This window comes from Chlorocebus sabaeus, chromosome 6, assembly GCF_047675955.1.
Source record: "Chlorocebus sabaeus isolate Y175 chromosome 6, mChlSab1.0.hap1, whole genome shotgun sequence".
Classification (NCBI taxonomy): domain Eukaryota; kingdom Metazoa; phylum Chordata; class Mammalia; order Primates; family Cercopithecidae; genus Chlorocebus; species Chlorocebus sabaeus.
The window spans coordinates 54889809-54903490 of NC_132909.1; the positions used below are offsets into that span (position 1 = coordinate 54889809).

Genomic DNA, 13682 nt, shown 5'->3' on the forward strand with positions numbered 1-13682 from the left:
CAGATGACCCAAGCAAGTAGCCACAGGCAGAACCTAAGTGTTCGATCCAACAAATGGGGACTGAATTAAGAAGCGGACACCACATGGCATGATCTATGATCCAATCAGATTGCACTCTGACATCATCCCATGGTATGATCCAATCAGATCAAGCCTCCCACATCACCTCGTTACATGATCCAATTAGGTTACACCTCACTACCCTCTGTATATAAAATCTGCAGCAGCCCCCAGCTCAGAGAGACAGATTTGAGCCAGACTCCTCTCTCCTTGCTTGGCTGCCTTGAAGTAAACTTTTATCTCTACAAAATCTGTGCTTAGTTGTTTGGTTTTTCATTACATGTGGTAAACAGACCCAATTCAGTTCGGTAAGAACATAAGCAAATTGTTTTCCTGAATTCTGTGTCATTCTAGCAAATTACTGGATCTGAAAGGAGTTGTGAAGACCCCCAATTTTTGTTGGGCAGGCGGAAGTGTGGGTGGCCTGGGCATCCCCTTTGTACCTGGGATCTGAAATAGGGTTATTCCTGTGGGACCGGGCTTTTTTGTTTTGTTTTGTTTTTTTGTTTTTTGAGACGGAGTCTCGCTCTGTCGCCCAGGCTGGGGTGCAGTGGCCGGATCTCAGCTCACTGCAAGCACTGCCTCCCGGGTTTACGCCATTCTCCTGCCTCAGCCTCCCAAGTAAGTAGCTGGGACTACAGGCGCCCGTCACCTCGCCCGGCTAGTTTTTTGCACTTTTTAGTAGAGACGGGGTTTCACCGTGTTAGCCAGGATGGTCTCGATCTCCTGACCTCGTGATCCGCCCGTCTCGGCCTCCCAAAGTGCTGGGATTACAGGCTTGAGCCACCGCGCCCGGCAGGACCGGGCTTTTTAACTTGTGGAATGTGGTGCTGACTCCAGGTGGCTAGTGTGAGAATTAGAGAATATTTTGGTGTAAAAAAGACGCTACAAATGCCACCTCCCTTCTACTATTGTTGACCCCAAGGACATTCCTTCATAAACAGCTTGCAGGCTAAATTCCATCTCATTTAGAGTCAACCTTCAACAGACAGGGGAACTGTAAAGCTTGTCTGTACCATCTCCCTGGAGTGCAGAGGCTCCCAGAGGAGCTGAGTCCAGTCACCCACGTGGGTCAGAAGCTCACTGACGCCTCTGAATCGGCTTTTTTCCTTTCCCTACTTGACTGTCTTCACTTTCCCCGTCCTCTGCCGGTGCTTCTTGGAATCCCCTCCCAGATCACCTACTTGTATCCAGACCCTTGTCTCAAGCTCTGTATCTAAGGAAACCCAAGCCAGCTTATAATATTTTGATAACTACGAGGCATGGCACTTTGTGTGTGTGTGTGTGTGTGTGTGTGTGTGTGTGTGTGTGTGTGTGTGTCGATCTCACTTTTTCACCCGGGCTGGAGTGCAGTAGTGTGATCACAGTGGCTCACTGCAGCCTCGATTTCCTGAGCTCCAGTGATCCTCCCACCTCAGCCTCCTGTGTAGCTGGGACTAGAGGCATGCACCACCACACAATTTTTTATTTTATTTTATTTTAGAGACAAGGTCTCAGTATGTTGCCCAGGCTGGTCTCGAATTCCTGGGCTCAAGAGATCCTCCTGCCTCAGCCTCCCAAAAAGCTGAGATTATAGGGAGAAGCCACCAAGCCCTGCCCTGTTACGGTTCTTCTTTATTCAAAATGTTCTCAGCCACTCTTGTGAAATATTTTAGATGATATTTAAATTACTCTATCTTTAAACCTTTTGCTTTTTGAATGTCACCTGTGCACATGGAACTGAAACATCAAGCTCTACAGCGAAAACAAAAGCTGACTCCCTCCTCATTCTCTGACCTCAAGAGGTTCTTCTCCCTAGTTGCAACCTCTCTATCATATTCCAGATAATCCGCGCATCAGGTTTGTTTTTAAATCTGTTTGGCAATCCTTCAATGGAATTTTGAAAAATCTATTTGTGAGCAGACAGAGCCTGAGGATTTTTAGGAACCTATTCCGTATATCTGATACCGTAATGGTGAATACATGTCATTATACATTTGTCCAAAACCGTAGAACATAGGACACCAAGAGTGAACCCTCATCTAAACTAGGGACCGTAGGTAGTAATGACAAGTCAATGTCAGTCCGTCAATTGTAATAAACACACCACTTGGTTGGGCGCGGTGGCTCACACCTGTAATCCCAGCACTTTGGGAGGCCTAAGCAGGTGGATCACGAGGTCAGGAGACCGAGACCATCCTGGCCAACATGGTGAAACGCTGTCTCTACCAAAAAAAAAAAAAATACAAAAAATTAGCTGGGCGTGGTAGCACGTGCCTGTAGTCCCAGCTACTCGGGAAACTGATGCAGAAGTATCTCTTGAACCCGGGAGGCGGAGGTTGCAGTGAGCCGAGATCGCGCCACTGAATTCCAGCCTGGATGACAGAGTGAAACTCTATCTCTAAATAAAATAAATAAATAAATAAATAAATAAATGCACCACTCTGGTGGGGGATGTTGACAGCAAGGGAGGTTGTGCTTATGTGGGGATAGGAGGGATATGGGAACCCTCTGTACTTCACCTCGATTTTGCTGTGAACCTAGAACTACTCTAGAAACTAGAGTTTATTTTTAAAATGTATCTGGTCTTCCTTACAGAATGATTCCAACGAATAAGTGAATGAGGAATGAAGGAAATAGGATATCACCATTAGACCATCCTATAAATAATTGCTTCAGGCAAGATCTAAGGTTGAATGCCTTAATTCAACAAGTGAGATGGGAAAGAGAAACAGGGGTTTTGGATAACTCAAAGCACCTCCTCCTCCTCAAATATTTATTCATTGCCATGGTGGATTTAGCATATGTTCACACGTTTTTTTTGGAAATGAAGTCTCACTCTGTTGCCCAGGCTGGAGTGCAGTGGCACAATCTCAGCTCACTGCAACCTTTACCTCCCAAGTTCAAGTGCGTCTCCTGCCTCAGCCTTTGGAGTAGCTGGGATTACACACACGTGCCATCATGCCTGGCTAATTATTGTATTCTTAGTAGAGATGGGGTTTCACCATGAAGGCAGGCGGATCACTTGAGGTCAGGAGTTCGAGACCAGCCTGGCCGACATGGTGAAACCCCGTCTCTACTAAAAATACAAAATTTAGCCAGGCATGGTGGTGGGCATTTGTAATTCTGTCGCCCAGGTTGGAGTGCAATGGTGAGATCTCGGCTCACTGCAACCTCCGCCTCCCAGATTCAAGCAATTCTCCTCCCTCAGCCTCCCTAGTAGCTGGGATTACAGGTGCCTGCTACCGCACCCAGCTAATTTTTGTATTTTCAGTAGAGACAGGGTTTCACCATGTTGACCAGGCTGGTCTTGAACTCCTGACCTCAAGCAATCCACCCACCTCGGCCTCCCAAAGTGCTGGGATTACAGGTGTGAGCTGCTGTGTCCAGCTTTGTGTCTTTAGTTATTCAGATCTTAGCTACATGTAAGGGCTTAATCTATACTCTTCCTATAATTATTCTTTAATGTTCAAGAATTTTTCTTGTAGTAGCTCATGTCTATAATCCCAATGCTGTGGGAGGCAGAAGGATCGCTTGAGCTCAGGAGTTCAAGACCAGCCTGGGCAACATAGCAAGACCAAGGTTTCTAAAATAAATAAGTAAATCAAATCTTCCTTGTATTGTGAAGAGGGTTTTTATTTCCTTCTATATTTGCAAATACTCACTGCTACAACCTAAGAAAGCTGCTCCTTTTAAAGAATCACCTTGCTGAGATCTTTAATTAGTCCAGAAGTCCCTAGAACTGCCTAGATACAAGATCGCGGCTTCCAAATGTTGTCAGCTTTGACTCATCCTTTCCAGTGTTTACAGGTCTTAATTCTTTATATTTTCTCATTGCATTGACAAACTAGCAAGAGGGACATCTTTATCGCGTTCTTGATTTTACTAAATATGCTTCTCACATTTCACTATTGAGTAAGGCGTTTCGGCAGGCTCACAGAAATTACCCCTTATCCAGCCAGAATCGGTGAGCTAGGGCTGCCATAACGAAGCGGCACAAAGCGGGGACTTTGAACAACACAAAGATATTCTCTCACAGTCCTGGAGGCCAGAAGTCTGAACTTAAGATGTCAGCAGGGCCGTGTTCACTCTGAATCCTGTAGGGGAGAATCCTTCCCTGCGCCTCTAGATTCTGGTGGTTGCCAACAACCTTTGGCGTTCCTTGGCTTGTAGACCCATCACTGGAATCTCTGTTTCTGTTGTCATGATTTTCTCCCTTCCTCCTTCTTCACATCATCTTCCCTCTGTGTCTCTCTCCTCTCATTTTGCTTTGTTTTGTTTTTAAGAGACAGGGGCTGTGTGAGGCAGCTCACGTCTATAATTCCAGCACATTGGGAAGCAGAGGTGGGAGGATCTCTTTGAGGCCAGGAGTTCGAGACCAGTCTGGGCAGCAAAGTGAGATCAAAACTGTACAAAAAATAGAAAAACTGGCTGGGTGCCGTGGCTCACATTCCAGCACTTTGGGAGGCCGAGGTGGGTGGATCACCTGAGATCAGGAGTTCGAGACCAGCCTGGCCAACATGGTGAAACCCCATCTCTACTAAATTCAAAAAAATTAGCCAGGAGTGGTGGCATGGGCCTGTAACCCCAGCTACTTGGGAGGCTGAGGCAGGAGAGTTGCTTGAACCCAGGAGGCGCAGGTTGCAGTGAGCCAAGATTGCACCATTGTACTCCAGCCTGGGCAAGAAGAGCAAAACTCTGTCCAAAAAAAAAAAAAGAAAGAAAGAAAAAAAGAAAGAGAGAGAGAGATAGAGAGAGGGAAGGAAGGAAGGAAGGAGAGAAAGAAAGAAGGAAAGAAAGAAAGAGAAAGAAAGAGAGAAAGAGAGAGAGAGAAAGAGAGAAAGAGAAAGAAAGAAAGAAAGAAAGAAAGAAAGAAAGAAAGAAAGAAAGAAAGAAAGAAAGAAAGAGAGAGAGAGAGAAAGAAAGAAAGAAAGAAAAGGAAGTAAGTAAGTAGCTAGGCATGGTGGTGCTCCCCTGCAGTCCCAGCTACTTGGGAGGCTCAGGCAAGAGGATCACTTGAGCCCAGGAGGTCAAGGCTGCAGTGAGCTGTGATTCTGCCACTGGGCAAACAGAGTGAGACCCTGTCTCAAAAAAAAAAAAAAAAAAAAAAGAGGATCTCGCTCTGTTGCCCAGGCTGGAGCGTAGTTCATGAGATTGCCCTATGTCAGCCTCCTGAGAAGCTGGGACTATAAGCATGTGCCATCACGCCAGCCAAATTTTTTTTTTTTTTTTAGAGATGGGGTCTTCCTGTGTTGTCCAGGTTGGTCTCCAACTCCTGGCCTCAAGTGCTTCTCCAGCCTAGTGCTGGGATTACAGGTGTAAGCCACCACAGTTGGCCCCAGCATTTCTTTTGGGGGACACTGTTCAACCCACCACACCGTGGACATTTTAAATTTGTTCTGGGTCTTACCAAAAATGGTTCTCATGTTTCGCTATTAAGCAAGACATTTCTGTAGGATCCTGGAAATTGCTGCTTCTCAAATTAAGGAAGCTTTATCCTGTTCTCTGTTAACTAAGCACTTATTTTTTTTGTGCTTATCTTCATTTTAAATGAAGAATGAGTGTTGAATAGACATATCTCATAATTGTAATGTGGAGAGGACAAAAACAAGTTCCGGAAGGATATAGACCATGTGATGACATTTTAATAAAGCTCCCAGATGTGCAAAACAGCCCAATATATTCACCATGGAAAGATGTGTAATTAAAGCATTTTAAAATAGGATAAACACCAAGTTTGGGAGGGCAGTGGCCTTGGGGAGGGGAATAAGAGGAGGGTGGGGTACAAGAGACCTCCACTCTGTTTGCTATGATTTGTTATGTGACGATGTTATTTGTTACATTATGTTATTTGTAATGTGATGATTTTTAAGAAGATCTGAAATATGTGAAGATGTCAAAACTTGATAAAGCCGAGTGGAAGGCATAAGCGTTTTCATTTTTTCCTGCATACCCATACCTCTTTGCATACTTTATAATAAAAAATAAAAGCAAAGCCAAACTTCAGAGCGACAACCAATACACCACATGCTCTTGCAGTGGGCTGGCTTCCCTGGTTACAGCAATCCTCTCATCTCTGCAGAGAATGGAAACCAGAGTGGTCATGGCCTTGGAGCTGAATCCTGTGACTTTTACCTTCTTCCCACATTCACCCAAACCTCTTGTCCCTGCTATTCAGGTCCTTGTATGATGTGACCCCAGCTGACCCCCTAGCCCCAGACGATTGCCCCTGAATTAGTCTTAGCTTCTCCAACAAGTCCTGCTCCCTTACTCTCCCAATCTTTGCATGTGCTGATACCATGTTGGGACCGTTCTTTAATGTATCCATCTCCTCTAGAATAATTCTGACTCTTTCCCCAGGCATCACCTCCTTCAGGAAGCCCTCCAGGCTCAGCCAGTGTCTCCAATGGTTCTCACAGTCTCTTGTACTTCCCAGACTCATCATATCGTCTCCAAATTCCCTTGTTACATGTTCCCCACCCACCTGAGAAACAGGCCTCCCTTCCTTGTCCTGGGCCAGGGATAGAGGGTAGAGGTCTGCTGCCTCCTTCTAGGACCTCTCTTCCCCTCTCAATTACCCTGCAGTGAGGTCTGGGCACAGGACATTGATGGGCAACCTTCTGGTTTCCTCGCTAAGCTGGACAGCTCCACCCCAGCTTGCCAAGGCAGCTTCAGCCACAGGTGTATCCAGCAGAGCCCCACTTTCCTGCCCCCTTGCCTTTGCCTTGGCTGTGCCCTGTGCCTCGTGTGTCCTTCCTTTCTCAGTCCACAGTACACATGTTGTCGAAGCCACACGTCTCATGCTATCTCTTCCAGAAAACCTCCTCCGATTTCTCCAATGAACTAATCTATCTCCTCCGTAAGGGCTGATGAAACACTGCCATCTAAATCCTTTCCCCAGAACACATTCCGATGGTGGCCTTGGACGGAGATTGTGCAATCCTTGTGGGGTTTCATTTCCACTCCCTGAGCCAGGAAGTCATCTACTCTCCACTCAGTGACAGCCAATTGCTACTGCATTTATGGAAAGTTTCATGAGGACTTAATTCTACACATCCCCCTCTCCCATCCCACCCCAAGACATTATTCTGGAAGAGTCCATTGCATATTGCTGGGTGTCTGACCCTATTCCCTGCCTCAACAAAGCCGGGAGATGCTGGTATGAAGTCTGACGCCCTGGTCTGAGTTTTGTGTACAAGGCTTGTCTTTTTAGATGTGTGTTTTCTTCTTTACCTTCCTTTCCCTTCCATCTTTCTTTTACAAAATCCTCTTGTTTTTTAAATTTCATTTTATTGTGAATGCCTCTCATTCCTGGAAGAAGAGGGGGAAAATAGACATCAAGTACAATTTATTTATTTATTTGTTTATTTTTGAGACAGGGTCTCACTCTGTCACCCAGGCTAGAGTGCAGTGGGCATTGCAGACTCAAACTCCTGGGCCCAAGCGATCCTCCAGCCTGAGCCTCCTGAGGAGCTGGGACTACTGATACACACCACCATGACTAGGTAATTTAATTTTTTTTTTTAATTTTGTAAAGATGGAGTCTTGCTACATTGTCCAGGCTCGTCTCGCGATCCTCCTGCGTTGGCTCCCCAAGGTGTTGAAACTGCAGAGCTGAGCCACTGCGCCTGGTCTCAAATAAGATTTTTAAATGAAAAAATGGATAAGGGTTTTTGAGAGGCTCAAGAAGATGGAGTGTGTTTACATATCTACAAGAGGGGCTGGAATATTCCATTAAGTGCTCAACATTTCACCTTGTCAGTGAGGTTGGCCCCAGCCACCCTAGCCACTGCCCACTGCCTAGTACCCATCCCAGTCCTGCCAAGCACTTATCTTACTGGACTTTTTCTTCCCTTCATTTCTTTTTCATAGCATTTATGACTTTTATGACTATTATGACATTTATGACTATTATGACCCTAGCATACTAGGGTTCCCACCTTTTGCACTATGGATATTAGGAGTCAGATCATTCTTTGCTATGAGGGATGTCCTGTGCATTGTAGGACTTTGGGCAGCATCCCTGGCCTCTAGCCACTAGATGCCTGGAGCACGCACGCGCGCGCGCGCACACACACACACACACACACATTCTGTGACAACCAAAAGTGACTCCAGTCATAGCCAAATGTCCCCTGGTGGGCATAATTGCCCCCAGCTGAGAACTACTATGTTATACAACTTACGTTTTCGATTATGTTTATTATGTTGAGTATGGAGTCTGTCTCCCCACACTTCTCCTAGAATATTAGCTCCAAGAAGAGAGGAATTTGCTTATTTTACTCTCTGATGTGGCCCCAGTTCCAAGATCAATGCCTAGTATATGGCAGGCGCTCAATGTTTGTTGAAAGAATGCATGAACTTCATGAACATTGAGCGTTTTTGATGTGCCTGAGATGGTCCTAGGTAGACAGGTATAACCTCATTTTCTTTCTTTTTTCTATGTTTTCAATTTTCTTTTTCATATATATATATATATATATATATATATTTTTTTTTTTTTTTTTTGTAGAAATGAGGGTCTTGCTATGTTGCCCAGGCTGGTCTGGTCTGGAACTCCTGGGCTCAGCGATCCTTCCACATTGGCCTCCCAAAGTGCTGGGGTTACGGGTGTGAGCCAGTGAGACCGTCCCGTTTCTTTATCATAGTATCTTTGTGAGAGAGGTCCATATCCATCTCCTTTACACAGAGGGGAAAACTAAGGCTTCTAGAAGCTACCTAGAACCCACACAGTGATAGAGTCCTGCAGCTCAGCCAGCTACCTCCGTAACAAACCTGTTTGTTCCCTTCTGGTCCAGAGGGACTGGATCAAGGTCAGGTTCAAACCCAGCCTCTGCAGGCACCGGCAGGGGAGTTGAGGCGGGACCTGAACTGGCCTGGGGGGCTACGCCTGAGGGGGCTTTCTCAGGAGCCAGAAGGGGTTACCATTTGGTCGGGTTCAGTGTGTCCCTCTCGAGATAAAACCCAGCCCCAGGCCCATAAGGGATGGGGACCTAGCTCCAAAGAGAAGCCTCCAGCACCAGCCTGGGGATGGCGCTGCAGTGGCCAGGACAGGGAGGCTGGAACTGTCCCTCCTTATTCCAGCCCAGCCCAGCCCAGCCTAGAAAGGGGCCAATCCTGTGATTGGTCTATGGATTCCGATTGCCAGGAATTAAGGCCAAGAAAATGAGAAGGAAGGAAGGGAGTGCATAGGTCCAGTGAGGACAGGGGTGAAGTTTATATCTCTGCCAGGGACTGGGTGCCTGCACGGCCATGGACACCACCAGGTACAGCAAGTGGGGCGGCAGCTCGGAGGAGGTCCCCGGAGGTATGAGCAACCAGACTGCCTCATCCCTGTCCCAGTGTCTGGGGTTTGATGGGGGAGGGGAGGGAAGAGCCAAGACGGGCCAGGGTCGTGGGTGCAGGAGAGACACCACAGGCCACAGAGCCAGTTGGACCAGGGTCCAATTCCCACTCTGCCACTTAGAAGCTGTGTGGCCATAGGCAAGTTACTTAACTTCTCTGAATCTCAGTTTCCTGGGAGGAACCCAGGCCTCCAGGGCTCAGTCCTGGGGGACCCAGCATGCCGTCCTTATTCTGCCAGGGCACTGGGGACGCCGGGTGCACTGGAGCGGGAGACCCCTCTTCTTGGCCCTGGCTGTTCTGGTCGCCACAGTCCTGTGGGCTGTGATTCTGAGTATCCTATTGTCCAAGGGTGAGTGACTCTCGATGGGGAGGGGTTGCGTCTGGCCCCCCTGGGGACACAAAACCCCCATTGCAAAGTGCACCAGCTGTACCCTGGCGTTCTGCTCGCGTCTGAGTATGAGCAGAGTGTGTGTATATCTTCGGGCCGTCTGTATATGCGAGTCCCCGCGCGTTTGTCCCCCATCGGCGTGTGTGCACATTGTGTGCGTTGTATGCCTGCCCGCCCACTCTGTGGTCCCGAATCGGGGGACCCCGCACCCCCGGGCGAGGGGAGGATTTCCAAGTCCCTGGCCTCGCCTGCAGGAGCCTCTCTCCGCAGCCTCCACGGAGCGCGCGGCGCTACTCGACGTCCAGGACCTGCTGAGGACAAACGGTGCGTGCCAAGCCAGGCGCCTGGGCCCCCGGGGCATGTGGGGAGGGAGCGTTTGAGACCCCGGAGATGGAGTCTCGGGTGCGTGGGGACTCTCTGGTCCCTGAGGCTGGCCCCAGGGTGGGGAAGGGAGTCCCTTGAGTCCTCCCAAGTGACCCGGGGGGGCGTGCGTTTTGGGGCGGGGGTCGTTCCAGCCTCGAAGCAGACGGCGGCGCTGGGTGCCCTGAAGGAGGAGGTCGGAGTCTGCCACAGCTGCTGTGAGGGGGCGCGGCCGAGGCTGTGGGCGCAGGGGCGGGGTCTTGTGGCCGGGATGGGAGGGGGGCCGGGGTCGAGGCCTGCGGCGGGTGGGGCGGAGCAGGCTGGTCTCCGAAGTCCCGCCCCATTCTCGCCACCCTGGGGCCTCTCACCCGGCGACTCCCAGGCTCCGGGACGCAGGCGCAGCTGCAGACCACGCGCTCGGAGCTTGGGGAGGCACAGGCGAAACTGATGGAGCAGGAGAGCGCCCTGCGGGAACTGCGTGAGCGCGGTGCGTGCCTGACGCGACGCCAGCCCTAAGTCCTGGCCGTGTCCCCGGACCCCGACCCCGTCCTGAGTGCTGACCCCTGACCCCGATCATGCACCCCGTCCTGACCCTGACGCTGCACTCTGACCTTAACTGCGACTCCCAGCATCGGCCACACCCAGACCCTGCCCAGTTGTAACCGCCCTTGACCCTGTGCCATCCTGGATGCTGGCACCGAAGGCACAATGACCACGGACAGGGGTCCTGACCTTTAGCTAGTCATGACCCTGGTCCTGGCCCTGACCCCAGCCATAATCCCCGCTCCATTGACCCCGCAGTGACCCAGGGCTTGGCTGAAGCCAGCAGGAACCGTGAGGACGTCCGCACTGAGCTGTTCCGGGCGCTGGAGGCCGTGAGGCTCCATAATAGTGAGCAACACGAGGGGCGGGGGGCGGGCTGTGAGGGTGTAAGTGGACCCTGCCTCTCTTGGACCTTGGCCTGGTTCTGTGTCTCCACCCCTGAGCCCGCGGGGCCGAACCCCTACCCGCTGCATGCTCTCGGTGCGTTCCCCCTGGAAACACTCGACCTCTCCGACCCTCGCCACCCCGCAGACTCCTGCGAGCCGTGCCCCACGTCGTGGCTGTCCTTCGAGGGCTCTTGCTACTTTTTCTCTGTGCCAAAGACCACGTGGGCGGCGGCGCAGGGTCACTGCGCGGATGCCAGCGCTCACCTGGTGATCGTTGGGGGCCTGGAAGAGCAGGTGCGCAGAGGGAGGAGGCGTGGTCAGGCGGTGGGGCGGGGCGGGGCGGGGCGGGGCAGACTCTGCAGGCTCAGATGTCCCCTCCTTTCTAGGGCTTCCTGACTCGGAACACAGGTGGCCGTGGTTACTGGCTGGGCCTGAGGGCTGTGCGCCATCTGGGCAAGGTTCAGGGCTACCAGTGGGTGGACGGAGTCTCTCTCAGCTTCAGGTGAGAGAAGGGCTCCTGGTGAGACCTGGGGAGGGAGACAGGTTAGACTCTAGAGGGCATGCTTTGGCTAGATTTCAGGGACCCCTTGGCTGGGGCTCCATGCTTAAGCATGGCCAGGCTGGACCCCAGGAACTGTCCTCAGGTTAAATTCTGGGCGTTAAAAATTTACATACCAGGTGTACGCTCAGGTTAGACAGCTGGGGTGTCTAGAGTAGACCCAAGCAATAAATAGGCTACAGCGTAGAGAGGAAGGCGGGACCCCGCGTTCATCCTCCGTCTAGATTCCCAGCAACCTTCCCACTCAACCACTGCAGCCACTGGAACCAGGGAGAGCCCAATGATGCTCGGGGGCGCGAGGACTGTGTCATGATGCTGCGCACGGGGCTATGGAACGACGCACCGTGTGACAGCGAGAAGGACGGCTGGATCTGTGAGAAAAGGCACAACTGCTGACCCCGCCCAGTGCCCCGGAGCCACGCCCATTGCAGCACGTGGTATTCTGGGGGCTGCTCACCTCCCTGGCTCCTGGAGCTGATCGCCAAAGAGTTTTTTCTTCCTCATCCAGCACTACTGAGTCTCAGAAACACTCGGCCCAACATAGCCCTGTCCAGTCCAGCGCCTGGGCTCTGGGGCCTCCATGCCAACCTCATCCCAACTCCACTCACGCAGACGCAACCTAACCTCCACTTGCTCCAAAATCCCTGCTCCTGAGTCCCCAGGATATGACTCTACTTCTCTCTCTAACCAAGGTTAGGTGACTGAGGACTGGAACTGTTTGGTTTTCTCGCATTTTCCACCAAACTAGGAGCTGTCTTTGCAGCCTGAGGAAGCGTCAATAAATATCTGAGAAATGAATCCAGGATCCTGGTTCTAGTGAGATTTTCTATGCTTTATCCCAGATGTCCTAGTTTAATCCCCACGAGTGACCCCTGGACTCTCTCAGTGACCTCTTGACCTTTGGTGGGTAACTTGCACTGGGCCGGGAGGTCTTGAAGGTCGGGGCAGTTTCCCACTCTACACCATTACTTCCTCGGTCCCCGGCATGGGGCTTGGCTCAGAGGGTCACTGGGGACACAGAAATGGGTCAGACGCAGTTCTTTCCCCTGGGACCTCTGCATTCTGCTCTAGCTGGGCACAGGAGCAAAGTGACCAGTAATTTAATGGAGGAATGCGTGGAGAGGACACCTGTGCATTTGGAGGGGCCACCTTTGTCTTTGGGGACAGGGACCGTCCTGAGATACTGCAGTGGTGGCACCCATCTTTGAGAAGACTGTCACCTCGTTGTGGAGATTATGGGCATCCTGAGGCAAGCCCTTGAGGCAGGTGGGGGACAGCGTACCCTGATGGGACGAGCAGGTCCCTTCTGCTCCATGCATCTAGGGTCTGTGACTATTGGATGGGTCAGTCAGGAAATACATTCCAGAAAAGGTGGATTTTCCAAGGGACAATGGCATTTGAGTAGATGAAGCTGGGAAGGTAGGACTTTGGAGGCAGAAGTCCCAGGAAGAAAAAGGCTTGGTGACTGGGCATGGTGGTGCATGCTTGTAGTCCCAGTTACTCAGGAGGCTGAGGTGGGAGAATCGCTTAAGCCTAGGAGTTCGAGACTGCAGTGAGCTATGATCATACTGGTTGATAAAGTCACTGTACTCCATTCTGGGCAATGCAGTGAGACCATGTCTCAAAAAAAAAAAAAAAAAAAAAAAAAAAAAAAAAAAAAAAAAAAAAAAGGAGGCCTGGGAGGTTGGAAGGTATACAGATAGCTGAATTCACACAGGGATGTATGTTACATAGAACCTGGCTTTCTCAACCAGGGACTTTTGATCTGAATTTACCCTGCACTCCTAGTTTCTTGCTTCCATCTCGGAGAGTTAGGGGCTCTCCAAGAATTTCCCATGGAGACAGGTTCAACAGGGGAGTGACAGGTTGGCAGCTTTTAGTTCTTTGCAGAACTGAGTCTAGAACTACAGGCTGCTGGGAGCCCCCAGGCTACTGGAGTGTATAACAGCATCAGCTGAGCAGGAAATAGAAGGAACACCATCACATTCCCTGGCCAGGTGGAAATCTTCCACTGTAACCTGTCAACCCCCCTATCCTCTGATCCCTCTGTACCTGCAGTCTG

At 50.4% G+C, this 13682-nt stretch overlaps 1 protein-coding gene across 1 annotated transcript; it reads left to right on the forward strand.

Annotated features, from left to right (window-relative positions):
• The first annotated feature begins 6821 nt into the window (after positions 1-6821).
• Positions 6822-12425, forward strand: LOC103233812 (C-type lectin domain family 4 member G). The gene is made up of 11 exons (XM_007995081.3): positions 6822-7198; positions 7419-7544; positions 9271-9346; positions 9623-9733; positions 10043-10096; positions 10288-10350; positions 10515-10619; positions 10934-11023; positions 11207-11355; positions 11448-11563; positions 11878-12425. The coding sequence occupies exons 3-11, from the start codon at positions 9292-9294 to the stop codon at positions 12014-12016; spliced, it is 882 nt and encodes a 293-aa protein (XP_007993272.3). The 5' UTR covers positions 6822-7198; positions 7419-7544; positions 9271-9291; the 3' UTR covers positions 12017-12425.
• Positions 12426-13682: the final 1257 nt, after the last annotated feature.

Bases quoted from the DNA above. Each gene is read 5' to 3' on its own strand.
- LOC103233812 (XM_007995081.3), top strand. From the start codon at position 9,292: ATGGACACCACCAGGTACAGCAAGTGGGGCGGCAGCTCGGAGGAGGTC. The intron at 10,097-10,287 runs GTGCGTGCCAAG...GGGTCGTTCCAG, and splicing joins GGACCTGCTGAGGACAAACG to CCTCGAAGCAGACGGCGGCG. The intron at 11,564-11,877 runs GTGAGAGAAGGG...CAACCACTGCAG, and splicing joins GGAGTCTCTCTCAGCTTCAG to CCACTGGAACCAGGGAGAGC.